Source organism: Pseudopipra pipra, chromosome 25, assembly GCF_036250125.1.
Source record: "Pseudopipra pipra isolate bDixPip1 chromosome 25, bDixPip1.hap1, whole genome shotgun sequence".
Taxonomy (NCBI): Eukaryota; Metazoa; Chordata; class Aves; order Passeriformes; family Pipridae; genus Pseudopipra; species Pseudopipra pipra.
This window is the reverse complement of record NC_087573.1, coordinates 5,545,675-5,571,629: the sequence shown is the minus strand read 5'-3', so window position 1 is coordinate 5,571,629 and position 25,955 is coordinate 5,545,675. Positions and strand designations below refer to the sequence as shown.

The window sequence follows — 25,955 nt, the reverse complement described above, 5'->3', positions numbered from 1 at the left end:
GTGCAGGGGGCTCTCACCATTTGTGGTACTTGCAGGTGAGCGCGCCGTTGACCAGCTCGCTGATGGAGCCCGCCTCGCTGAGGTCGTCCAGGAGGATCACCAGCGGCACATCCGCTGTGCCTGTCTCCCGGTCGATCTGGTTGGCCAGGTTGGACAGGTACAGCTGCAGGTCCTGCAATGAACGGGGCCGGGTGTCAGGTGTGGGGCCACGGCATGATGGCCACAGGGACCATGGCAGCAGCGTGGACAGGGACACTGCTGCCCTCACCTTGCAGGACTGCTGGTGCATGTTGAAGGTGCTGACGATGCCCTCGGTGACATCCCGACCCGAGCGCTCCACCAGGTACTCGGCCAGGCGGTTGGTCAGGTAGGTCTTGCCGGTGCCACTGGGTCCCGAGAGGATGAGGCGGCGGTGCTTCAGCAGGAGGCTGATGTAGTGCTGCATCATGGGCTTGGGGATAAGTGTCTCAAACACCAGGCTGTCCACACACTTCTCCTTCAAGCCTGCAGGCAGGGGAGGGCTGAGGGTCCTGCTCACACCCTGTGACACCGTGAGAGAGCACGGACATGGCACAGCAACAGAGCCCCTCTGCCACACTGACCTTTGAGTGTCACCACGACGCTGGTCAGGCCCCGGCGGCACAGTGGCAGCTCTGGTGGCTCCGTGTCCAGCACCCGCTTGATGTGGCTGATGCTGTAACCATAGACAGACTCGGTGCTGAGCCCCAGCGTGGATGCAGGATCCATCTTGGTGATGTAATCCTGTGTGGAGAAGGACAGAGCTGTCAGTGCCCCTGAGGGCTGTCAGAGAGCAGCTAGCTCCAAGACAGCTGAGAAGGACCTGGGCCAGGGAACATCAGGCATGGTGGAGCAGTATCAAAGGATGGCTCTCCAAGAGGGCTCTTCATGCTCCTACCTTGAAGACCTGGCAGACAGCCTCATCCAGCATCTTCCAGTCCACCTTCCCGCTCACCTTGGTCCAGCCCAGGAAAAACTCCTGCTGCTTGAGGTCCTAGGAGCCAAAGCAGAGGTATGCAGCATTGGAGCACCACGTCTAACCCCCAAGAGGGCCCTTGGCCAGAGCCATGACACAGGGACAGGTCAGGGTCCCCACAGAGCCCACACTTACCCCCTTGATGATGTGCTGGGGTGGCATGCGCACCACAATCCGCAGCGTCAGCTCGTCCTTCTGGGTGCCAGCGCTGACAGCGTCCATGGGGGACACGTCTGGGGACAGAGCAGTGAGGCTGTGCCAGCAAGGAGAGCCCAGCCACCGAGCCTGGCCACTGCCCAGCCAGAGCCAAATCCTGCTGTGGCCAATGGTGGCATCAGCAGCACAACAGATCCCCTGCACACTCCAGGTGAGCAGCAGCACATTCCCACCACACACACCTCCCTGTCCCAGCCCTTCCCTGTCTGCCAGCAGCTCTGTCACCCCTACCTGCATCAGCCAGGCTGGGGCTGAAGGCATGGCCAAGGGTGAGACCCAGGGAGCGCCGCGGTGAAGAGGAGGTTGATGTGCTTGTGATATGGCTGGGAACAGAGCCTGGCACTGCTGAGGGCCCCGGGGCCACCTTGAGACGGTCGTTCTCGGCCTTCAGGAGATCCACCTCCAGCTGTGGGAGAAGCAGGTAGGGCACAGGGTGAGGAGCTGGATGCCAGCAGCACCCTGGGGGGCAGCATGGCTGTGGGGGCACAGGGACTGTGGGCACCCAGGTACTGAGAGCAGCCAGGCTCCTGGCAGGGGTCCTCACCTGCATGTTGTGCATGGTCTCTCGCAGCTGCTCCAGCTGGTGGGCCGAGTTGAGGGCTTCCAGGCGGATGTCTGTCAGCTTCATCTCCTTCTCCCACAGCTCTGACCGCAGCTCAGACACCTCCTTCTTCTCCGGCTCGCCCTCATTGTGGGCCTGGAAGAGCCTGGGCCAAGGGAAACACCACATCTTGCACATGTCCAGGGCAGGAGCCTGCAGCCCCCACGACTGGCTCTCCCTGGCCCCACATACTCAGCTGTATCGATGCCCACAGAGGAGGAGGTGGAGGATTTGATGGAGGGCGAGGCAGTTTCTGTAGAGCCATGCTGCAGCTTGGGGGAGGAGGGGGCCGACGAGTCTGGCGTGGCAATCTCCTCGATGTCTGAGTAGGATGAGGCTGATTTGGGGCCCTTTTTGATGCTGAAAGCCTTGTTGAAGGAGCTGCGTAGCTACAGGAGAGGGAAATGTTCTTGTTAGAGACAGCCTGACAGTCCAGCCTCGCAAGCAGAGACCTGGCCTGGTTCTGTCCCATCTGCCCAGAACCCACAGTCTGAGCTGGGACCAGTGCCACCATACCCACCACCGAGGCAGCACTGTGCCCCACCACCATGCTGGGCTCCAGCCCAACCCTACTCTGCTGGCACAGCAGAAGGATGGGGTGCACAGCCCTTTGGGGAACACTCACCCCAGCCTGGATGGCATCAGAGACCCAAAGAGCAGGACCCACATCCTGGTCATAACATCTCCTGACCCTGCTCCCCACCAGCACCTACACTGGAATGTCCAGGCACAGCACCAGCACCCTAGTTCATTGGAACAGGCTGATCCATGCTCACATTCACCCCACCACAGTCATCCCAGCAAGCAGTGTTTAGGGGGACGTCCCTCACTCCAGCCACTGCAGAGCTGGGTCCTGCCCCACACCTCCCTCTGCCACGTGGGCCCTGCTGGAAGCGCAGAGGGGCAGCCAGGGCAGCCAGCCCTCCGTGGGGGTCCCGGCTGGGCATGCAGCATGCACACAGCACACACAGAGCAGAGGGTGGGTGAGAGGTGGGCTGAGGCCAGGGAGGACAATGGACATTGCACAGGGACCAAACTGGATCTGGGTTCCATCAGCCTGTGGAAGAGCACTAGGACAGCATCCCAAACTCACACTGTGAGCACCAGGGCCTGCTCTGAGGGGAGATGGGAGGAAGAAGGGATGGAGAACACACAGGATCCATCCCAATCCCCACAGGCACCTGGCAGGCTGCTCTGGGGTGTCCCAAAAATCAAAATTGTTGCATTTCAATGTAAAAAAAAGCGGGTATCCAGCTCTGCTGGTGGTGGGAGCAGAGGAGTGCTGGGGCCCACATGGGTACTGGAAGGGACAGAGGCACTTGGGGTCACATCAAGCAGCCCTGGAGATGCAGAGATGGGCAGTGCCCCAACCCAGTGCCCCCAGTGCCACAGGCAGGGCTGCAGGGGGATCCCCATCCCAAAATATCCAGTTACAGGGAGTCAGGAGAGCACCTGCCTTCCCTGGGCAAGAAGGGGACTGTTCCCATCCAGGGGACAGGTCCCAACTGAGCCCTTCCTGCTGCCTCTGGGCAGTTAAAACCCTTCTTGTGGGTGCCTGTTTCGCCTTAGCATCCAAGGAAGCAGCCAAGGTGGGCACAACCTGGCTGGGGATCCAGGATGGCCTGTGCTGAGGTTAGGGCCAGTGGGATGGATGGGATGGGGAGTGTATGAGCACCATCCCATGAAATGGAGCAAGGGCCCTGGCCGGGCACAGCATGTGGTGGAGGGGACGGCATGGGACTTACCTCATAAACCTGGAAAAAAAGGGTTGAGGTCAGCATAGGGGGAGAGAAACAAAATAAAGCAAGACTTAATCACACATCCAGAGCTGCCTGGTGCTGGGAAGGGGCTGCCTGGCTGAGGTGTACAGCCCCCCACACTGCCAGAGCCTGCAGGCAGGAGGGTGACAGGGGAAAACACAAGGAAGCAGGCATGCAGAGCCAGGGCTGGGCAACTCCCAGAGGGACAGGAGAAGTCCCAGCCAATGTGTCCATGGTGGCTACACACTCCTCATCACTGCTGTCCCCAGGGGACAAAGGAGAGCAACACCATGAGGCCAAGGTACACTGAGAGCAGCTGGTTTGTGGGGCTGACCCCAAGCAGACCCTGCCAGTGGCTCCCCAAGCCCCACGCCTCACGTCAAACGCCCCATCCAACCCACCCAGCTCTTCTTCTTCTTCTTCTTGGCGTCGGCATCCTTGCTGCTGCCGATGCTGGAGTGGCTGGTGATGCTGTTGAGACTGGAGATGCTGTCGGAGGAGTTCTGCCGCTTGATGCGCAGCTCTGGGGTCAGCCAGGGAAGCAGGAGAGATTGGGAAAGGAGGGATCAGCTACCTGCAACTGTCCCAGTACCAGAGCATCCTGCACTCCCCCTCCCTGCACCCCGTCCCTCCTCCCACCCAACACCTTCTGAGCTCTCTTTGTAATAATGACGTGGGGCTCAGACACCATATGGGCACTGCCTCAAACCCCAGAGAGATGCCCAGAGCACACATCATCCTGCTGCTGTCCCAGTCAACCTCCCTGCCAGCACCTTGCACCCACACTGGGGTTTCAGGGCTTGAAACAGCATTTATGGGAACAAAGGCAAGATCAGCAGCCAAAACTGGCTGTCAGCAAAGGGCCTGGCGAGGACGTGTCCCGGGGAGGATGACCACCTCATTCTCCTACACACGAGCATCAAGACCTGCTGTGGTGACAGCTCTGGCTGTCCAACCCTGGCTTCAGATGCTCAGGGGTCTCATGTGTGAAAGAGCTGCTGCCCAGGGAACCCTGCTGCCATGGGAGCTCCCCCTATGAGCGAGTGTGCCCTGGGGCCCTGCGCCAGCCCCAGCAGGAGCAGCCCAGCTCAGGAAGGGCTGCATCCCTGTGTGGGGAGCTGCAGCATCATGCCTTACCTTTGGGGGTGACATCAGTGCCATTCAGGGCACCCTGGATCACAGCTTGGGCCTCCGAGTTCTTCTTCTTCAGGAAGTCAATGGTCTCTCGCAGGTCCAACAGCTCCGTGTCCTGGGGGAACAGAGCCGGGAGCCATGGAGTGCATCCCAAAGGTGCAGGGCCCACCCCAAGAGCACCCCTGGGACAGACATTGCTGTAGCATCACCCAAGTCCAGCACCCCCCACCCCATGAGCCCCACCAGTGCCTGCTCAGTACCCCGACAGCACTCACCTTCTCCTCAGCAGTCTCAGCCAGGTGCCGCAGGCGGGATGTCATGCTAACCAGGCTCTGCTCAAAGGCCGCTACCAGGTTGGCCTGGGAGAAGTGGAGAAACGGGTGAACACCCACACGGGGGTCAACACCCACAGCTGGGTCAGCACCCACTGCCAGGCGTGGGATACAAGAGGCTGAAGGGGGAAATCAGGGCTCCCACGGGCACATCCAGCACAAGCCCTGTGCCCTGCAGGGACAGAGTGTTTGTGTCCTGCAGCAGCTCCCGTGGGGACTCACGTTAGCAGACAGCTGGGACGTCAGCGTGGCCACCTTCTCCTGTGAGGACTCCAGTTCACGGCGCAGCTTCCGGATTTGCTGTGGGGAGAGAGTGGAGGGATGAGGGGGGCTGGGTGCTTGCCCTCACCGGGGGCAGGAGTGGGCACGAGCAAAGGGTGTGGGCTCACCTCAGACTGCATCTTCTCCTCAGCCTGGCAGCATGAGAGCAGAGAGAGGCAGACAGAGGCAGGCAGTCAGGGGGGCAGTGAGGCACAGACAGGCTCAGCATCAGGCAGAGGCATGCACAGAGCCCCCCCGATCCCACCCACACCCCCCAGCCATGCACAAAGCAGCGCAGCACAGAGGCAGCTCTTACGGAGGAGTAAGTGGAGGATGCGCTGGAGGCCAGGGACAGCACCGATCCGTGAACTGCAACAGAGGAAAATCCAGGGTGTCAGGGTGCCTTGGACAGTGGCACCCCAGGGGCCGCAGGTCAGGGCACAGCAGGGCGCAGGGGACAGTGCTCTCAGTGGTGGGGGGCTCTGAGAGGCCTGGGGAAGGCACAGGGGAGGATAGCAGCTGCTCAGCACTGTCCGTTTCTTGGTGCGTGGCTGTTGAACTCCCTGGGCACGTGGCAGGGAACACCACCCTCCACCTGTACCCTCCTCTCTGACTGAGCTCGGGGGCTCTGCCACCCTCCCTGGCTGCTTGGGTTCCCTCCTCCCCAGTGCCACAGCACCCTGGGGCCAACCCAGGGACACTGGACACCCAGGGGGGTCAGAGTGGGCTGTGGCCTGGGGCAGATGCCAGCACAGAGGAGTCCACCAGGCCCCTCAGGACTGCTATCCCTTCTCTGATGTCAAGGATGGGATGCACTGACTCATCCGATAGTGCTGTAGCACCAGTAGGAAGAGACAAGTGTGCAGGGAGCCCCCCCAGCACCCTTGGAGCCTCCTCTGCCTGGGCAGGAGCGTAGCACACTCTCACCATCGTCCACAGGGTCCCGGAAAGAGCCCGAGCGGATCATGCCTTTGGGCTTGTCGGCCAGGGAGAGGGTGCTGCCCATCTGGGAGGTGCTGTACAGCTCGAAGGTGGAGTCGTGGGTGGGGATGCTGTTGGAGCGGGTGATCCGCGGGGCTGCGGTGGCAGTGGGGCTCACTGCAAGGAGAAAGCAGGGAGGAAGCGGGCTCAGAGTCACACTGGGGACTTGGGATCGGGATGGGGAAGCAGGGCTGGGAGCGATCCACAAGAACTGGAATGCAGCAAGGAAGCAGGGATTGTGGTCCCAAAGCAGGGAGGGGCTGGGGGAAAGCTAAAAGGCAGGTTGATGCTGGGAAGACCTGGACACTAGCACCAAGGTAACCACTGGGCTGAGGAACAAATCCATCACTCCAGGGCCAAGTGGGCACCACCACACCAGAGACCATCACCTGCAGCTGCAGGACTCCAGCCTGCTGCCCCAACCTGTCCGTCTGGACTCCCCAAACCTGCCAGGAACATGCAGCTCCTGGTGAGTGCAAGACAGGGCTCACCCCTTGCCTCACTGGGTACACTCAGAGGAGCAGGGACCACAGACTGAGCCCCAAAGGTGGATGGGATGCCCTGAAGCAGAGGTGATGGACGTCCCTGGTCCCAACCTAGCACCACAAGCACCAGGCGCTGGGTGTTGAGCATGGGCAAGGAGAAAAGCAGCACCCAGGGAGGCACCAGGGGAGCACAGGCAGAAGGAAGGAAGGGGGCTGGGGACCGGCAGCGGAGGGCACTGACCAATGCTGGTGAGTGGACCTTTCCCAACCAGCGCCATGGGGAGGGCAGGGGGCGAGGGCAGGTCCTGCTGCTCGTCCGACTCTGGGAGCCCACTGATGGCGTGCGAGTGGCGTCGCTCCTTGGCCTCCTCCTGGGAGTGCAGCTGGTACCTGAGGAGCCGCAGACAGACACGGTGAGATCGACGAGGACCGCCCCAGATCCTGCCCAGTGTGCTGTAGCCCAGCCTCCTCAGCTCAGGGGCACTGCCCTGGAAAGCTCCACATGCCCTCTCTCTCTCCCCAGCACCATCCAAAAGTGATTTGGGCTCTTTTACCTCAACCCTTTCTTGGGCAGGGTGTTCCTGTCGCGGTTGACACTGGAAGGGAAGGAAAAACTGAATGACATCCCTGCAGAGATGAGGGAAGAAGCCATGGGGATTGAGCTGCAGAGACAGGGGGCTTTTCCCCAGAAATGTAGCAGGAAGAGGGTCTGAAGCAGGTAAAGGTCATGGCAGAACAGCAGGGATGGATCTGAGCCCATGGAGGTGCCCCAGAGACCCAACCCTTTCTCCAGCCATACCTGTCCAGATGCGTGAGGCGGGGGCTTCCGCTCCAGCCCAGCTCCCCTGCCTCTTCCTCCTCCTCCTCCTCCTCCGTGCTGGCAGGGGGTGCAGCAGCAGGGGTGGTGGTGGTGGTGCTGCCCCCTGAAAAGGCACTGGGCAGGCTCATGGGCATCTGCAGGGACTCCATGCTGCGGTGCAGGCCAGAGAGCTTGGGGTACATCCTGCCCTCCTTGGGGACGCTGAAGCCGCCCATGAGCTCCAGGCCCTGAGAGAAGCTGGCTGAGTTGATGTTGAGGATGGGGGCAGGGCTGGGGCTGAAGCAGGGTGCCAGGTGCCCGCCGGTCGGGTGCAGGTCCTGGAGCTTGGCAGTGTGAGGAGGGTGCAGCTCGCTGGAGGAGGGCAAGTCTAGGCTGTTGGAGTTGACTTTGTCCAAGTTGGCCAGGGTGGGAGGCTTCGCATAGGTCTTGGCAGCCGTTCTGGAGGGGGAAAATGGGTAAGGAAACAGGTGAGACTCAGGTGCTGGTGCTGAGCACAGCCATGCCAGGCACCTGCTGCCCTCAGGTGTGGAAGGACCATACCTGAGAGGTGTGGAGGGCAGCTCAGCCACCTTGGCCACTGGCGGGAGGTTGGCCTGGGCTTTCGGAGTGCTCTCAGGTGAGCTGACACTCTTCAGTGTCCCGCACTCAGAGTCAAGTGCCACTGCCTTGGCCTTGGCCTTCTCCTTCTCGCGGTCTGTCTGGTTCACAGGGGCCGGTGTCCCACGGCCGGCGCTGATCTTGGACGGCTCCTTGAGCCGTGACACCGAGATGCTGCCCTGCTTGGTGCTCAGCATGCTGGGGTCTATGCTGCTGCTGACCGGCCGGGCTGCGCTGCGGCCACCAGTCACGCTCATGGAGCTGGACTTGGCGGGCCGGGGCAGGCTGCGGTACTGGATGTTAGTGCGAGCCCCTGGGGCCAGGAACCCAGGCTCAGCTGCGTTGGAGACATCTAGGCTTGTTTTCCTCCCACTGACTGGCTTGACGGGGATGCCAGAGCTCTTCTGGATCTTGCCGAGTGTGGCTGAGCCCCCAGCCTGCATGACAGTGGCAGTGCCGGTGGCAGGGGCTGGTTTCTTGTAGCCAAAGGAGCTGGAGGACGAGGGGCGCGTGAGCCCCGACGGGGGCTTCTTGGCATCAGCGGTGCGGTCACGGCCGGCATCGGAGGAGGAGCGCTGCAGGCCCGTGCTCTTCACAGACAGCTTGCTCTTGTCAGTGGCTTTGGTCTCGGGCTTGCCTAGTGGCAGGGAAGGACAGGTTAGTGTCCCGGGAGGCTTTGGGGACATTTGGGAGTGAACTAGCCCAGACAGGACATGTGCATCAGAGATGCAGGGATGTGATGGAGAAGAAGAGACATGCCAGGTCCCTGGTGCACCCAGTGAGCCCCCAGCCTGGTATGTGGACTCGAGGCCATGGAGCAGGCACAGACCCCCAGCCTGCCTGCAGGGACACACAGCCCTGTACCCCCCTCCAGCCACGGCCAGCTCCTGGGACTGAGCACAGCCACAGGGCATCCCATGGCTGATGTGCTCTGGAAGGTGCACAAAGACATCACCTAACCCTCTCCCTGTTGGAGAAGAGGGACCCTGCCCAAACTGGGTCTCACCTGCCACTTTGAGGGTGCTCTGGGCTGTATGAGTGATGGGGGAGGTCACAGCCACTGGAGGGGTCTTGCCCTTCTTGAGGGAGCCCGGGGTGCCCAGACTGACAGGCTTCTTCAGCTCACCGCCCTTGGGCCCCTCCTCACCGCCATCCGAGGGCTCCCGCCGCCACTTGGAGGAGCCATGCTCCATCTTGAGGCTACTGCTGTCGTAGTCCAGCTTCTTGGGCGCCTTCTCCTCACCCTCACCGTACCAGCTCAGCCCACTCTCCACCAGCGAGCGCTTCTCCGAGTCTGTGCGCAGCTGTGGGCAGAGCAGAGTCAGGGGTGCTCCTGGCACCCACCCCAAACCCATCCCCAGAAAGCCAGCTGGGAGAAGGATGCACCAGACACCCTGTGCCATGCCTGTTTTCCAAAACTGGCATACTCCATCCCCTCTTTCCTGCCGAGGCAGTGGCACCAGGTCAGAACCAGTGCCGGGAATGGTCTGGGTGCTGCTGGCACCTACCGCTATGGCCGAGTTCCTGCGTGAGGTGGTGGGGGTGGAGGGCAGGGAGTTGAGCGAGGAGCTGGCGTTGAACTCCTCTGAGCTGAGGTTGTCAGAGGCATCGCTGAGGCCGCTACTGATGGAGCTGCTCTCATCCCAGCTGCAAGGGACAGACAGCATCAGATCCCTGCCCAGCCCAGTGGGTCCCACCACCTCCAGGAGCCTCCCTGCTCCAGGAGCTGCTGGGGCGAAAACCAGCTCCTGGTAGTGCCCATGGCAGGAACAAGGTAGGAAAGGGCCACAGCTGTCTCCAGTCAGCCCGGGATGGGGTCAGTGTACCACTGGCACACAAGGCCCAGTGACCCTACATTAGGGCCCTGTGGGGGCTTTGGGGGGGGATAGAGGGTACCTGTGCAGGGCAGGGAAGTCAGCACCCACACCACAGGGCTGGCAGCGCCACAGCTGGCACCAAACCCCCAGCGACACGCCCCACCAAGAGGGCTGGGATTGTCGGAAAGGGTAGGACCGCTGGAATAAACAAACCAGCCGTCCCAAAGCATCCACCCTTCCTTGGGTGGCCCCCACCCACCTCCCCCTCTCCACACCCAGCAGCCACAGGCAGCAGGTCTGGGCACCGCTGCTATGTCGAGGCGGCTGCTCCGTGCCGGGGCTCAGCTGAGCACGCACGACCCCGTCTGCAGGGCCGTCAGTCAGCCCATGCTGGGGCAGCAGCTGCCCAGGCGCCCCACGGGCCCAGCCGGCTCCGCAGCGCAGGGCTGTGCCCATGGCGATCCGGCACAGACGGGCACGGTGCACCTTCCAGCAGGATGAGCATGGCCCCTTTCAGGTCAGCAGCTGAGTAGGTCAGCAAGGCCCTGCAGCCTCCAAGGGGCTGGGGGAGGCTGGGGGAGACAACACTGGAAACAGGTTGCCCAGAGAAGATGTGGCTGCCCCACCCCCGGAATTGTTCAAGGCCACACTGGACAAGGTTTGGAGCAACGTGGTCTAGTGGAAGGTGTCCCTGCCCCATGGCAAGGGGTAGAACAAGATCAGCTTTAAGGTCCCTTCCAACCCAAACCATGCCATGATTCTGTAACAAGCTGCAGTGCAGGAGCAGAGCTGGGGGGTTGCAGCCAGCCCCAGTCCCTACTGGAGATGCCTGTTTCTCTATGCTGGGGCCAGAGAGGTGCAGGAGAAGCCCAGTGAACACCAGAGCCCCAGCAACTGGTAAAGCCATTTCATGTCATTCAAGTGACACTGACTCTGGGGACAGGGCAGCATAGCCACGCAGAGGAGAGGGCACCTGTGCCAACTGCAGTGCCAGAGCACAAGCAACAGTCATCACCATCCCCTCCAGGGTGCCCCAAAGCCCAAGATGGAGCAACACAGGCAGCTCCAGCACCCTATGACCAGCACTGTGTGTCCTGCTCTTTCCATCAGGAAAGAGTTCATCAGAGACCGGCCAGAGCCAGGATGGACACAGCTCCCTACATCCCCACATCAACTTCTTGGATAGAACCCACAGGTGCTGCTGCCCAGGAAGGGATTTCACTAGGACCATGTGCCTGGGATGTACTGCAGAGCTGCTCAGCTCCAAGCATCTCTCACCAACAGCCCTGTGTTGGGGGTGATTTCCCACCGGGACAGAAATTCCCACCCCAGAGCCCACAGCAAAGCTCCTCTCCCAGCGGGCAGTGCTGGAGTGAGGCCAGGCTTCAGGAGAGCCACATCCTGCAAGGACATGGCTGGGGCTACACAGAGCGTTGGGTGTCTCAGCTTGGCCTCTGGGACCTGGCAGAGAAACCCCAAATATTCTTCCAGCCACATATGGCATACCCTTGCTGCCCTGGCCCCAGGCACCCAGAGAGCAACAGGGAAAGGGGCACAGGGTCAGGGGCTGAGCTGGGGCAGGAGGTGACCCCAGATCCTCCTTGGCAACCCAGTGCCAAGGAAGGACAACATGGAAGGTCACAGGTGACATCCCAAAAACACTCAAAGCCTGGGGTGAGGTGAGGGAGCCAGCTGCGTTCTGTGGGAGTGACTCTGACTCTCTCATGAGACACATGGCTGGCACATTGAGGGATCCCCCAAACTGGCACGTGTATGTCACAGGCAGCACAGCAGTAAAAGCCTCAACCACAGCACCACTGGCTCCTCGGCGAGCCCAAACTCCTGGAGCAAAGCCGAGTCTTGGCACCTCGAGTGCCCCCCTGAACCCCCAAACGGGGGGCAGCCATGTCGCACCCCCTGCTTTGTGCTCCATCCTCTCCATCTTACCCAGAGCCATTCCGAGTTCCCGCAGCCGGCCCCGCACCGAACCCCCTCGCAGGCAGCCCCGCTACAGCTCCCGGAGACGCGGATGCTCAAGGGCAACGTGTCCGTCCTGCCGCGCTCGGCGGCGCTGGCGGGTGGGCGGGACCCATCGGGGGCAGGATGGGATCCACCGGGGACAGGATGGCCCCGGCACGGCCCCGGGGATGCAGATCCCGGCCCCATCCCCGGCCCGGAGAGGCGGCTGCACCGGCAGGGAGGGGGGGATGGACCTGCCCCACGGCGCGGTGCGCGGGGATGCTCCGCTGCGCTCCACCCCGGCCGCGCCCCGGCTCGGAGCGCCCCGCTCGGCAGCCCCGGGGTCAGCGCGGCCGGGGGCACCGGAGTCGCGGGAGCCCTACGGGGGCTCGGCCCAGCCGCGCTGCAGGTGCGGGGCGGGGGCCGGGGCGGAGGACTGGGGTGCCCAGGGGAGCCCCCGCGATGGCCCCGATGTCGCGGTCCCGGGCGCGGCCGCGCTGCCCCGACCCCCCTTTCCCCCCCCCTCGCAGCGCGGCCGAGACAAAGCACCGCCCGCGGAGCGGCCCCGGGGCGCGGGGCTTTGTCTGCCGGGGCCGCGCTCCGGCCGCGCCCCCGCCCGCCCGGTGCGGTGCGGTGCCCGTCCCCGTGCCCGCGCGGTACCTGCTGGCGAGGCGCGGGGCGCGGCGCGGCCTCCCCGCCCGCAGCATCGTGCTGCCCGCGGTGCGGTGCGGCGCGGCCCCGCCGGGCGGGCGAGAGGGGCGGGGGGCGGCGGGACCGCCCCGCTGCCCGCGCCTTAAAGCGGCAGCGGCACCGGGGCCCCCTCCGCCGTCCCCCAGCCCCGCCTCGACCCCGCCGGGACCGGCCCGGGGTCCCGGCTCTCAACCCCGCCCGCCCCAGCCTCCTGCCCCGCGCCCGTGTCTGCACATCCTGCCCCCCAGCCCGGTCCCCGGTGTCCCCCAACCTCAGCCCAGCATCCCCCCAGCTACCCCCGGAGCCCTCAGGCCATCACTCACACACCCAAAGGCAGCACCAGTGCCCCCCAGTCCAGCCCACAATGTGACACCAAGGCCATCCCTCGGACTGGTCCCAGTGCCCCCCAAGCCGCCCTGTTCTCCCTCCCCAAAGGAACCACCTCCCACTGTGGGTCCCACTGTGGGGTGCTGGGACAGCTGCTCCCAGCAATCCCAGTGCACACCCCCCGTAAGGACACCCACGCCCACCCTGCTCTGCCCTTCATCAACCAAAATCCCTATTTTTGTCCTTTTTCTCTCTCACACATCAGAGCAGGAACCACACTGCAGGGTAGGGTCCTCACCAGGATGGTGACAACTGGGACACCTTCACCAGCCCGGCCATAGTGGGCAGAGAGAGTTAACTGCAGCCTTGGCAAGACAGACCCAGTCCCTGCAGGCTGGGAAATAAGTAATTCCTTCCTTGAAGAAACGGCAACGCCTCTTGGCTCCTTCCTCACTGCCCTATCACTCGCTGCACAGTGCTTGCCCCAGCACTGCACGGCACGGCACAGCTGGCCAGGGGTACCCGACCATCCCTGTCCCTACTGATCAGCTCCTGCTCGCACCCACCAACCCCTGGCCAGAGCTCATGGTGAGGTCCCCAATACCTCCTGCAGGCAGCCAGCCCTGCAGTGGGGTGTCAGCTCCACAGCCACGTGTGCCAACGGGGCAGCACAGCCCACCCAGCACTGCATCCCCATGGTCCCTCCAGCCTGGCACGATGCCAGACACTGTCCTTTCCCTCCTCTTCTGTTGGCCAGCTGCCTCAGCCCTGCCACGGCCAGCTCGGGCAGTGTCAGAGGAGCTTCAGCTGGGCCCAAATCTGGGCTAGGGACATCCAGGGTGGCAAGGGGAGACAGCCTGGCACAGCCCAGCACAGTCCAGCACAATGGCCCCCGGGACAGGCAGCTTTGACCCTGCCAGAGCCACGGGCCCACTGTGAGATGACAGCAGAGAATCGCTGCTGATCACAGCAGCCCCACTGGCACCAACACTGGCACTGACCCCATGCAGAGGAGCATCCCCAGCCCATTTCTCAGCGGAGGTTGCTGTTGTGGCCCAAGGTTCAAACTCTCCCCGTTTCACCTGTCTCACACTGGCAGACACCTGTCTGTGCACCAGATAGACCCGCTGGAACCAGTGGGGGCTCCTGACACCCGTGTCCCTGCCAGGCTGGTCCTGCTGGATCCCAACTGCCTGCCTGAAGCCCACCCTGGATGAAAGCGAGTCCCTCCTGGTCTGCCCTGGCCCTTTCCTCCTGTCACAGGGGAGGAAGTGCAGGGCCTGCACCAGGGGGTCCCACACCCCACATCGGCAGCTCACTGACACCAAGGGGGCTCTGTGGCACCGGTGCCCCCAGCCCCAGCCTTATGCTGTGACTTGAGGCAGGAGCAGTGAGGAAAGCAGAGGCACAGCCGGGACTCTTCCCACCCTCCCCCTCTCCTCCACTTAATGGGGCAGAAAAACCAATTAGCTGCATAAATCCCTCTGGGAGGGTTGGGGGCTCCCCATGGGCACGGGCAAGGGGGGCTCTGCTTCCCCCTCACATCCACATCAGAAACCACCTCAGGGCATCACAACACTCATCACTTCCTCCCTGACTCCCTTAGGATCCCCACAGCCCCCTAAGCCCCTCCGTACCCTCCAGGACCCTCCCAGACCCCCAGGTACCCTCTCATATAGTGCCAGCCCCTGCAGAGAGCCAGGCTACCCTGACCCTGGGTGTTTTCTGATTGGATTTTGGGTACTGGCATCTGGCACCTTTCACTGAAGCCATGCTCAAAGGCACAGGGGGCTGCAGGGACCTGCCAGATGTGGAAACTGAGGTAGGGAAGGGGGATCTGACTTGCCTGAGCTCATCCAGCAGTAGAGGATCAGCACATCACATCCTGCAGTTGATCCAGCACCTCGTTCTCCAGGCAGCACAGTATCTGGTCCCTGGCCCCCCAGGGCCCTGAGGAGTCCTGGGCACTCCCCCCAGGGGAATCCTGAGTGTGTATGGTCCCTGCACAGGGGACTGCAGCCAGGCTGTGCCTCCATCCCAGCTCTGCACCACCAACCACAGTAATAGTGGGTTCTGATTTCCCACAGGCAGCGAGGCTGAGGCCATGGGGGGTCAGCCAGCACTCCCTGCCCGTTGCAGTGACATTAGCCACGGGCCCCAACCACTCTCCTGGCCGCCATGTCAGTGCAGCTGCAAGCTTAGCTGGCCCCACTGTGAGGGACAATGAGGGGTCACCCCTGTAACCCACCCAAGTGGTGGAAACCCCAGAGGAAGCGTGTCCCGGTGTGGGGATCTCCACTGGCAGTTACGGTGACACACAAAGCCTCGGTCAGGGCCACCGTGGCACGTGGGGGCTGCAGCAGCTGCGTGTGGTGCTCGGAGAGCCCCAGGGAAGTGCCGGGGTGGGGAGCGGTGTGACTCAGCCCGCTTGCGAAATTCCTATTTTTCCCTGTTGTCTGGACAAGCCAGTGACCTCGGACACCTCAGCTCACAGCAGCAAGACCCCTCCACAGGCAGTAGGGTGGCACGTGGCACGTGGCAAAGCCAGGTCTTGAGGTCCCCAGGCAGCAAGCAGACAGGCAGGTGGGTTTGGGGGGCAGATTCCCCCTAGCAGCTCTCCCCAGGGCATGTGGGTGTGTGAGGCCAAGCCCCGGGCTCGGCACCTCTGTCTGCATCCAGCCCCACCAACTAGTCACAGGAGCCAGCAGCTTCCCACATCCTGGGCGTGTGCTGACCCCCAGGTGCCCTGAATCCCCGAGTCCCACAAGCCCAGAATCCCTTTCCCAAAACATGCCTCGTGTAGCCGCTGCCACAGACCCAAGGGGTCAGGGTTTAGCACTGGAGACCTGGATCCAAACCCCACGGTACAGAGCTGCTGAAGAGCAGGGCAGAGGAAGGCACTGGAATGGTGGTGGTGCCCAGCGGGGTCCTGGGGCCCCCTTCTGGGAACATCCCCCATCCCCAGATGGGAGGAACCCGCCAAGCCTGGCACACGGCACAGCCCAGCAAATATTTATCCAACATCCCTCCTCAGCTGGCCAGGCCGGGGCCCCACACACACGCCAGGCCACGTGCAGGGCCACAGACGTGCCCCATGGGATGTCCCCGACGAGAAATGACTTCACAGGCTCGCTGGGACAGGGCGAGGGGTCATCCCAGACCGGCCAAAGCTGAGCGAGGGGCGTTTAAGGGAAGGGAACAGGCACCAGCACCAATCCTGCTCGGAGCAGGAGAGGAGGGCGGCCACTCCCCCGCTGCTCTTGGGGAGCCAAGCCAAACATCTGCTCCCGCCTCCGGGCTGCGCCAAGCCCGAGGAGCTGTGAGGAAGCCAGAGTCAGGCCAGCCCGAGCACGGCGGGTGTCAGCTCCAGAGCATCCCTCCAAGGAGGATGCTGCTGGCAGCCCCCAGCCCTGCTGGAGGGGACCACAGGCCCTGCAGCACCCGGCTGCCAGCAGCACCACCACGGTGGCTTTGGACAGTGCCATGAGGTGTGCCATGAGCTGGACATACATGCCCCACAGTCCCAATGCCAAAAGCTGCTGCCTCAGCTCCATGTCATGCCCACGAGCAGAGTCAGGGCAGTACCTGGCTAACCAGTTGCTGCCATAGCTGTGGTGGGATCCACCTCTAACAAGGTCAAAAGGACATCCTCAAATCACACTGGTCCCAGGGTCACACAAAGACTCCCCCCTCAGGGCTCTGGAAGCCCCAGGGGACACGCACAGCCCCAGGGACTGGTTCTGGAGTGATGCCCCCACGCCACAGCCCTGCAGTGCACAAGAGACCATCACTGCTCCCGCAGCCACCGCAACAGAAGGAGCTGACTCAGCAGCCAGCCCTGCTCACTCTCTCTGCACCCCACGAGCTCCAACTGCAGCAAAGCCTCACAGCATCCCACTCACTCCCCACTGTGACCCAGGGAACACCTGGGGGTGCTGCTGCACCAGCACCCAGGACAGGTCAGGTCCTGAGCACACACAGCACAAGGAGAGACACACCAATGTGCAGCCATACTGTGGTGGCACTGCTCAGACATGCAGGGCACAGCCAGAGCAAAACCAGGGTAAACCTGGCTTGCACATCCCTGCTCCTGCTCCTCACCACTGCCCAGTTCATGTGCAGGTCTGCACGGAAAGGTGCCCATGCTGCGGCACTGTGGGCCCCACACTGTGGCCATGCAGACAGAAAGGTCCCTTGGGGACCTCCCAGTGGGGTGACATTGGTGGGGTGACCTCCAGCGTCCAAGAAACATCCTCAGCCTAGATGGGAAAGTGTCACTGGTGGCACCACACCCCTCCTGGAACAGGCATTGGGCAAGGAACAGCAAACAGCCACTGAGTGGTGGCAAGTGGGAATCAGAGTTGACCAAGAAAGGGAGCAAAGATGTTTCACTGCTGGAGAAACAGTCCAGGGCTGGGTGCTGTCTCTACCCATGCCCTGTCCAGGCCCCAAGGAGAGACAGGACAGGGCAGAAGAGCAGCATCATTCCTTCCATCCATTCCGACACCCCGAGGTGCATCCTGGTGGGCATTCCCTGTGCCAGGTCTCTGCCCTGCTGTAGAGCACAAGGAGGATATGGTGACACCAGGGACAAAAGCAGGGATGTGCTGCCAAACTGGGGGGGCAAAGCCAGAGCTTTCCACCCCCTGAAACCGGCTGCAGGTTGCCGCTGGAAGAAGTGTCAGGCTGATGGACGCAGGTATGGCTGGACGAGGAGCCAGGATGCCGGCACATTTGGCTGACACAGGAATGATGCTGGGGTCTTGGATGTCCCCAGCCAATCCCTGCTCAAACCTGACTATCCCACTCCCTTTCTGAGCTGGGCCCCAGGTCCCCCACTGCCTCCTTGGCTGGGCTCACCCCAGTCTCCACCCAGCTGAATCCACCCCAACACCCCACAGGCAGCACCCCTGCCCCGGCGGTGCCTCACCTACCTCAGCCCTCGCTCCTTCCAGGCTGCTTCCCTACCGAGCCATGGGGATGCTGTGTTGCATCCCACAGCCCCTCATGTCTCCAACAGGGACGTGTCACCGTGTCCTCTGAGCCGTCTCTGACCTACTGCCCTACAAGCCGGGCGAGCGCCGGCGCCGTGCAGGGGCCGCTGCCCCGCGGCCGGGCTGGGGGCTGACGGCCCCATCTGCAGCACGCGGCTCCTGCCCGGTGCATTAGCGGCACCGGGAGATGGGGCCTGGGGCGGTGGTGGCTTTCTAGGTCAGAGCCAGTGAGGAAGCTGGATGAGGGGCTGTGCTGGATGAGGGGCTGTGCTGGGTGAGGGGCTGTGCTGGGTGAGGGGCCGCGCTGGATGAAGGAAGGACAGATAAGGGGCTGTGCTGGGTGAGGGGAGGATGGATGAGGGGATGCACTGTGTGAGGGGATGTGTTGGGTGAGGGGAGGATGGATGATAGGCTGTACTGGGTGAGGGGATGCGTTGGGTGAGGGGAGGATGGATGATAGGCTGTACTGAGTGAGGGAATGCATTGGATGAGGGGAGGATGGATGAGGGGCTGCACTGGGTGAGGGGATGTACTGGCTGAGGAGAATGCACTGAGTGAGGGGATGTGCTGGCTGAAGGGGGGGGGATGGATGAGGGGATGTGCAGGGTGAGTGCTCCTGGCCAGCAAGGCAGCTCTTTGTCCCACCTGGCTCTGGATAGGAGGGGATGCCCCTGCTCTCCTGCCCTGGCTCTGCACCAACTGCCCAGACACCTGGACAAGGCACTCTGGTGTCCCCTGGCACCCATGCCCTGGGGACAGAGGACCTGCCATGCTGCCCACTCTGAGGACCCCCCCAAGTCCTGCTGTGGGGCCATAGGGGATGGAGGTGTGACTAGGTCACTACACAGCCCTGCATGCCCACAACATCCCAGCAAAATAGCTCATGCCCAGGACATGTCCCTGCAGATTAGGGGGTCCTGTGCTACCACCCTGGGGAGGGGTACCCAGCACAGAGCAGCAAGCACAGAGCACCCAGTCTCTCTCTGGTACAGCACAGCAGGGAACTTGAGGCATATCCAGAGCATCATGCTGGGGACTCTGTGCAGGAACAAGGACTGTGGCACGCAGCATCACTGACAGCCTCACCCACACCAGGGCACTGTGGTGCTGCCAGGGCCTCTCAGAGGCTCAGCCATGCAGGGCTCCATCCCCAGAGCTTGTCCCTTCCCAGAGGAGAAGTAAATCCTGCCTGGAGTAGCGCAGGGCTGAGCCACCGTGGGTCCCTCCCCCTGCCCACATTCCACCTGCTCAGGGGCTGATGGAGACAAAATGATGCTCTGGTCACCCCTCCCAGCAGTGCCTCTGAAGCCAAGGGCACCCCAAGGTCATCTGCCTGCATGAGCAGCACCAAGATGAGACAAGGAGATGGGGAGTGGTGGAGCCCCTCATCCCCACAGCCAGCCCTGACAAGAACCCAGCCCTCCAGGGCAGCCCAAATCCACCTCACTGCCCATCATACCCAGCGGACCAGTGCCCAGCAGCAAAAGGTGACATGTGCCATGTGCCATCTCTGGCAATGGGTTACAATCTCCAAAAGAGTCCATGTTGAGCCAGCACAAAGCTTCCCTGTTCACAAGCCCACGGCAGCCCCCAAGGTAACCCCACATGCCTATGGGAAGGATGGGTCTGACACCCACAGTGCTACAGACACTCTCACCCCTGAGCTGGAGCATGGCAGGGGCAGAGGCCAGCAGAAACAGTGTGTCCCCTGCACAACTGGCAGGGGCAGAGGCCAGCAGAAACAGCGTGTCCCCCGCACAACTGCAACACGTGCCTCCGGGCCATATCTGGGGAGTGCTGACCCCAGGATGTGTGCAAAGCCAGGGGCTGTGATCTATTCTGCACCAAGCTGACGTGACTACAGGCACCCCAGGAGGGCCAGAGCAGCACTGTCAGGAGGCCAAATACCTCCTCCTGCTCTGGGACAGCTCAAATGCCTGAGTTATTTATCTCCTGTGCTGAAACAGGAAACCTCCAACATGCTCAAACCCTGGACCCTTGCCAGAGTCAGGGGAACCTCAACAGCACAGCAGGAGCTGGACACATCTGGAAAGAAAATGTGAGCCCTGGGTGTGCTGTGTTGTGCCCATCTGGCAGAAGATGCCCCGGGCCCCATGGGTGGAGGGATGGAGGCTGATGAGGGTCCCAGAAGGAGGGGACCCTGCTCAGTGGCACACCCAGTGCCACCCATCAGCAGTGACACCTTGGTGCTCACTTCTCCCTGGGGTGCTGAGAACTGACCCAGCCTGTCCCACCACAGGCCACCAGCACTCTCAGCCACAGGGCATCCCCACAGTGCCAGGGTCGCAGGAAGCAGCTCTGACTCACTGGTGAGAGCATTTCTGAAAGCAGCAACATTCACCCCAGCAGGCCTTTGGCTCAAGGGTCCTGCAGCCACAGACCATGTGCTTTTCTCAGCCCCCTGCTCTGGTAACATCCAGATCAAGCCAGACACTTCTCATATGTCGGGAGATCAGCTCATCCCAACTCGGAGGGGCATCAGCCCCAAGAAGTCCCAGTTGCCCCAGCAACAGCAGCAGTGGCAGTGGGAAGACATCTCCTGGGATGTGGGGACACGATCCAGCCGGACTGGCTGTGATCTACGTGCTCCTCCACCCATCCCCACTGTGCCAGGTGTCTCCCACCGCCTGGGAAACCTCCTAGAGAGCCCCAATCCAGGCACGACCCCAGCGCAGGCACTTACCCTGTGGTGATGTCGTCATCCTCCGTCAGCGTCTTCCCCATGAGGTCGCTGTCGCTCATGTACCCCGACTTCAGCTCCACATCGTCGGTGTCCAGCGCCTCGACCAGCTCCAGGCGGGAGATGTGGCTCAGCTTGCTGGGGCTGCGCATGGGCATGGTGTGCGAGTAGTGCGCCCGCTCCCCGTGCATGTACCAGCTGGGGGTGCCCTCGGAGCGGCACGTCCCCCCGACCGACGGCGCGTCCCCTGCCTGCAGGCGCGGGCTCGACTGCCCATAGCGCCAGGACAGCGGGGAGGAGCGGTTGGAGAGGCTGGAGACGCTCCGGGGGTTGGCTTCGTCGCTGTCGTAGCAGGTCATCTCCAGGGAGCTGCGAGGATGGGGGGGCGGGGTGTTAGGGCAGGGCATGGGGGGAAATGGAGGTCTGTGCCCTGCCTCACCCCCCCCAAACTGGAGCTGCAAGTGCTCAGAAACCAAAACTGCCCACTTTGAGGCAGCCAGGCAAGGCCAGCAGTGTGGGCACAGGGACACTGGTCTGGGCTCCTTCATCTCAGCTGGTCCCCTCCTAGCCTGCCTGGTGCCAGCCCAGTGTCCCCCACTTCAAGACCCACTGGGACATCCACAGCACCAGTGTCTAGTGGTTCCCTTGTCTCCCCAGGGACAGTGGAGCAGGATAGGAGGTGTGATGGGGGCTTTGTGCCTCCCACAGCCCCAATCACCCCACAAAGACAATGTTCCACCATGGCTCTGCCCACCCACTTTGGAGCAGGGCCAGGGGTGCCACCAGGGCTGGCAGCAAACACACCTGGGAGAGGGGTCAACACTATCCCAGAGAGCAGCCCTGGCCCTGAACCCCAGCTGTGCTGAACCCCAATAATAGGACACCTTCAGTGGAAAGCCCAGACATGCTTCCCTGTGCCTGGGCTGCTCCTCCTCAGCCACTTCCCTCCCAGCACTTCAACATCTGCATCCAAATATCACTCCAGACCCACAGGACAGGACGAGTAGGGGTGGCAGCAGCGATCCCAGGGGATGTGGCAGCGGGACATGCCAGGGAGCAGAGGCTGTGAGCAAAACGTTGCTGAGGGACAAACCAGGGACCAGGTCCCTGCAGCAGTGTTTCACACTGAGCCTATGGAGAGTGAACCACCACATCTGGGCCAGAGGGGACTCCCCAAGACAGGACTGCCCGGCCCCAGGGGCTGCCCACAAGTGTAGTGCTCTTCATCCATCCCAGAGCCCATGAGTGCTTCAGGAACAGGGAGTTTCATCACTCCCCACACCCTTCGGGATATATTTTGGGCAAACAGTGATGCTGAGACTAAATTTAGGCACCAAAAATGATTACTTCTTGGAGCAGCTTCTTGGGAACCCACAGCCCTCAAATTGGCTCCAAACGCTACTATCAGCAAATTATTCCCTAGCTTGGATTAAACGTTCCTGCAGGAGCACCCAAAGCCAAACCCTGGCTGCAGCACTGAATCTAAAACAGGGAACTACAGAAAAAAATTAGGAAGTTTGTTAAAGTGGAACTAAAAGGGGCAGCTAAAAGGGGTTTGTTTTTGTTGGTAGCACAAAGGATGTGCTGCCGGCAGCTCAGAGCAGATGCCAACCACATCTCTGAGCAGGAGGAACAGAAGCCTCACCTCAAATCCTGGGTTCAGTTCTGGGCCCCTCATGACAAGAAAGATATTGAGGGGCTGGGGTGTGTCCAGCAAAGGGCAACTAAGCTGGGGAAGGAGCTGGAGCAGCAGGAGCAGCTGAGGGAGCTGGGGGGCTCAGCTTGGAGAAAAGGAGGCTCAAGGGGGACCTTCTGGCTCTCTGCAACTCCCTGACACGAGGGTGGAGCCAGGTGAGGGTTGGGCTCTGGTCCCAGGGAACAAGGGACAGGATGAGAGGAAACAGCCTCAAGTTATGCCAGGGGAGGTTCAGGTTGGATACCGGGAAAATTTCTTCACAGAAAGGCTGGTCAGGCCCTGGCACAGGCTGCCCAGGGCAGTGCTGGAGTCACCATGCCTGGAAGTGTTCAAAACACGTGTGGATGTTGCACTTGGGGACATGGTTTAATGGCGAACATGGCAGTGCTAGGGGAACAGCTGGACTCGATGGTCTTAGAGGCCTTTTCCAACCTAAATGAGCCTGTGATTCCATGATTCTCTAAGCCTCTGAGAAGCTCATGCAGCCCTGCAGCTGGGTGCAAAGACTGCCAGGAACACAGTGACGTCTTTCAGGAATCAACTTGCATCCTAGCGAGGGAAGAGCAAAACCACTGGATGGAAGAACACAGTGAGGAGAACAAGAGAAATTTGAGGAATAGTTTGTGGAAGGAATAAAGAGAGAGCCCAAAGTGGCTACAGCACACTGGTGATGCAGGGACATCCAGAGAATGGCAGATGACATCTGTATTGGACAGACTTGTAGGAAGTGTTCTCAAGAGCAGAATGAGTGGGTATGTGTGTAATTACAACGTACCAGGGAAGAGCTGACACAGTTTTAGGAAAGGAAAGTCTGGCTCACAGCCACGGACAAGCTCCTGGAGGAATGTAGGGAGCTGCTGAGGCTGCTATGGGCTACCGGAATAAAATAAAGCTTCCAAATAAATTCAGCCACCATGGGATAAGAGGGAAGATCCTCACATATTTAAGTCCTGCTGAAAGGGACAGAGTGCAGGGGTAGGGATCCCTGGGCTATCCATACCCATTTTAGTCTGTGGTAGGGATGCAGCTGAGGCCTCCACCACGTGATGTATTCAGAGCTCATCAAGGAAAGGAAGTGAGAGTGAAGAGTCAAATCCCACCAGCAATGCTAATTTAATCACCCTTAATATCCTTGCCCTATTTCCCTAAGACCCGAGCTGATGAAGGATTTCCAAAGGAGCCGAGCGCTGGGGCGAGGAGGGGGGTGAAGTTTGAAACCAATGAAGGTGAACACGACGCAGGCCTGGCTCAGTGTGGGCAGTGCCAGGCTCTGACCCAGCTCCTGTGCCAAGCAAAGGGATGGCAGAGCTGTAATGGACAATCACAGCAAATGGTCAGCTCGGGGAATATTGTTATGGCCCCATGCAAATACCACCACCCCAGCGCTCTGCTGCTCCTGGCTCAGAAAAGATCTGGGAAGTGCAGCAAGGATGAGCAAAGATCTAGAAATTTTGGGTGATGAAAAGGGAGATGAAGGGGCTCCTTCATCCTGGGCCAGGCTGTTTGAGGGGTGACACAGGAAGGTCTGTAATGGTGAGAGGGGGCTGAAGGGTGGGAGGAAGCTGCAGCTTTTTGTCCCTCCCAAGACAAAATTCAGGATCGAGGGAGACCACGAGGTGGCAACACACTCTAGGAGAAGGATGTTCCCACATCCTCACTTTCCCAACCGTCTGCCGCCCACACAGCCTCTGCAAATCCAGAGAGGAGCAGAAACCCTGCGGGGCTCAAGTGAGAGACCCGGGGGGACACAGGCAGTCCCAGGTGTGGTCAGAGAACCCTGAGCACACACACTGTGCTCTGGTTCCCCACACACTGCTCACCCTGTCCCCAGCACTGCCATCCCCTGGTCCCAGTCTGGGCAGGGCACCCCAGGGTATCCCACCTCTGCTCCTGGGCTCTGGCTGAGGGTTCCTCCATCATCACCCTACACAGTGCAGAGAAACTGAGTCAGGGATGGGGATGGAGCCTCTGATCCAAACCTGAGTGGGCACAGGGGATACCCTTACCTCTGGTGGTCCACTTGGGGTTACCCAACCACTGGAAACACATCTACCTCTCTCTGCCCTGTCAGCTCCACTCGTTGCCACCACCCCCCAATTCCCAGTGTCCCAGAGCAGTGCCAGGGACAGGGCTCTGACACACCCCACGGATTTAGGGGCTTCTCTCCAAGCCTCCATGCACAGGGTCCTCAGGACACAGGGCACAGCTGATTCCCTCCCATCCACATGGCCCTCACCAGGAGCAGAACTGCTTCCCGGCTGCCCCGGGAAGGACACTGATTATAGGGAAGGGGTGGTGGGAGTCCAGTGTTGGAGCCTCACCTGTGAGACACCTGAGAGCCCCTCAAGCTGGACATGGTCTCCTCCAGGTTCTGCCGAAGGTCCAGCACATTCTGCACTGTCCTCTTCCTCTGGGACTCGGGGTCTGTGGACAGACAAGGTGATGGCTTTAAAGGGAAGGATGGAGGGATGGATGGACAGATGGCTTTTGCCCATGGCCATGCCCATCGGCCCTGGCTCTGTCCACCAGGAGGGAACAGGGTCAGGCTGGCACCGGACTGGAGCTGCACCACCCCAAAAGGCTACTCCCAAGTGTGCAGCTGGGATGGGGATGTCCAGTCTGGAAAGGATAAGCTGGTGGAGACCAAGTGGAGCCACAGGACCCACAGAGGTGACAGGAGGCCAACTACAGCCAGATGAACCCTGAAGCACTGTGACCCTGCTCCATGGGGCCACGCAGGAGCAACAGTCTTGAAAGAAATGTCCCCAAAACTGCCCCTGTGTCACCCAGGTGATGGGGGTGCTCCAGACTGGGGACGTGGGTACAGCAGGACCAAGGGGAGTGGAGGACACAGGGGTGGCTGCTTCTGCAGGGGGCTGGGGCAGCCGGTGGGACTGAGCCCCCCATGGGCACAGCCCAGGGCTGGGAACCCCCTAGCTCTGGTTGCCCTGGAGCTTCTCCAGGTGTGCAGACCCACAGCACAGGTGTGCACACATACACACAGGCATGTACCCCCCAAAATACACATGTGCACACGCACGTACCTGCACCACAACCACTTGTGCACACACGTGCAGATACACACAGGCACACCCACATACATGTGCATACACACCTGCACACACAAGCGTGTGCACACCTCCCAGAGACACCTGCACAGGTGTGTGTGAACACAGACACCCGCACAGAGGAGGGGGGTCACTCCAGGCACCGCCCTGGCAGTGGGCTCAGGGCCATGGCTCCAGTCCCATGCGCCCGCCCCACCCGCGTGCCCCCTGGGCGCTAACAGCCATGCCACTGCGGCTTTGATCCCCGATTTCAGGCCTTTCAGCTGCAGCCTGCCATGGATCCGCAGTGACAGTGGGCGCCAGGGACACGGGATGTGGCTCCTCCTAATGTAACGTGGCAACCATTGCTTTGGGATTTGCAACGGCACCATATGAGCTGCAGCGACACAAGGACTGGGGACACTGCCGGCACACACCCCAGACACAGGGATACAGGGACAGGGAACACCACTGGCACACACCCCAGACACAGGGATACAGGGACAGGGAACACCACTGGCACACATCCTGGCTGACAGGAAC

At 61.4% G+C, this 25,955-nt stretch overlaps 1 protein-coding gene across 5 annotated transcripts in view; it reads right to left on the bottom strand.

Annotated features, from left to right (window-relative positions):
* The window catches only part of NAV1 (neuron navigator 1), a 75,305-nt gene that overhangs the window by 5,989 nt on the left and 43,361 nt on the right, over nt 1-25,955 (bottom strand). For 3 of the 5 annotated variants that reach the window (XR_010425203.1, XM_064636021.1, XM_064636017.1), the window contains 23 exons: nt 24,687-24,789; nt 20,673-21,038; nt 9,690-9,828; nt 9,188-9,485; nt 8,125-8,818; nt 7,564-8,022; nt 7,319-7,360; nt 7,006-7,154; nt 6,226-6,396; nt 5,615-5,667; nt 5,427-5,450; nt 5,260-5,337; nt 4,981-5,064; nt 4,709-4,820; nt 3,973-4,094; nt 2,004-2,200; nt 1,755-1,917; nt 1,442-1,616; nt 1,130-1,227; nt 917-1,012; nt 603-762; nt 269-504; nt 18-172 (listed from right to left, as the gene is read on the bottom strand). Coding sequence is in view for 4 of the 5 variants with exons in the window: in XM_064636021.1 (XP_064492091.1) it covers nt 18-172; nt 269-504; nt 603-762; nt 917-1,012; nt 1,130-1,227; nt 1,442-1,616; nt 1,755-1,917; nt 2,004-2,200; nt 3,973-4,094; nt 4,709-4,820; nt 4,981-5,064; nt 5,260-5,337; nt 5,427-5,450; nt 5,615-5,667; nt 6,226-6,396; nt 7,006-7,154; nt 7,319-7,360; nt 7,564-8,022; nt 8,125-8,818; nt 9,188-9,485; nt 9,690-9,828; nt 20,673-21,038; nt 24,687-24,789 (4,174 nt within the window). In the remaining variant the exon portion in view is untranslated. The remainder of the gene's footprint in view (nt 1-17; nt 173-268; nt 505-602; nt 763-916; nt 1,013-1,129; nt 1,228-1,441; nt 1,617-1,754; nt 1,918-2,003; nt 2,201-3,972; nt 4,095-4,708; nt 4,821-4,980; nt 5,065-5,259; nt 5,338-5,426; nt 5,451-5,614; nt 5,668-6,225; nt 6,397-7,005; nt 7,155-7,318; nt 7,361-7,563; nt 8,023-8,124; nt 8,819-9,187; nt 9,486-9,689; nt 9,829-20,672; nt 21,039-24,686; nt 24,790-25,955) is intronic. The other 2 variants (XM_064636018.1, XM_064636020.1) reach the window with 2 other exon arrangements.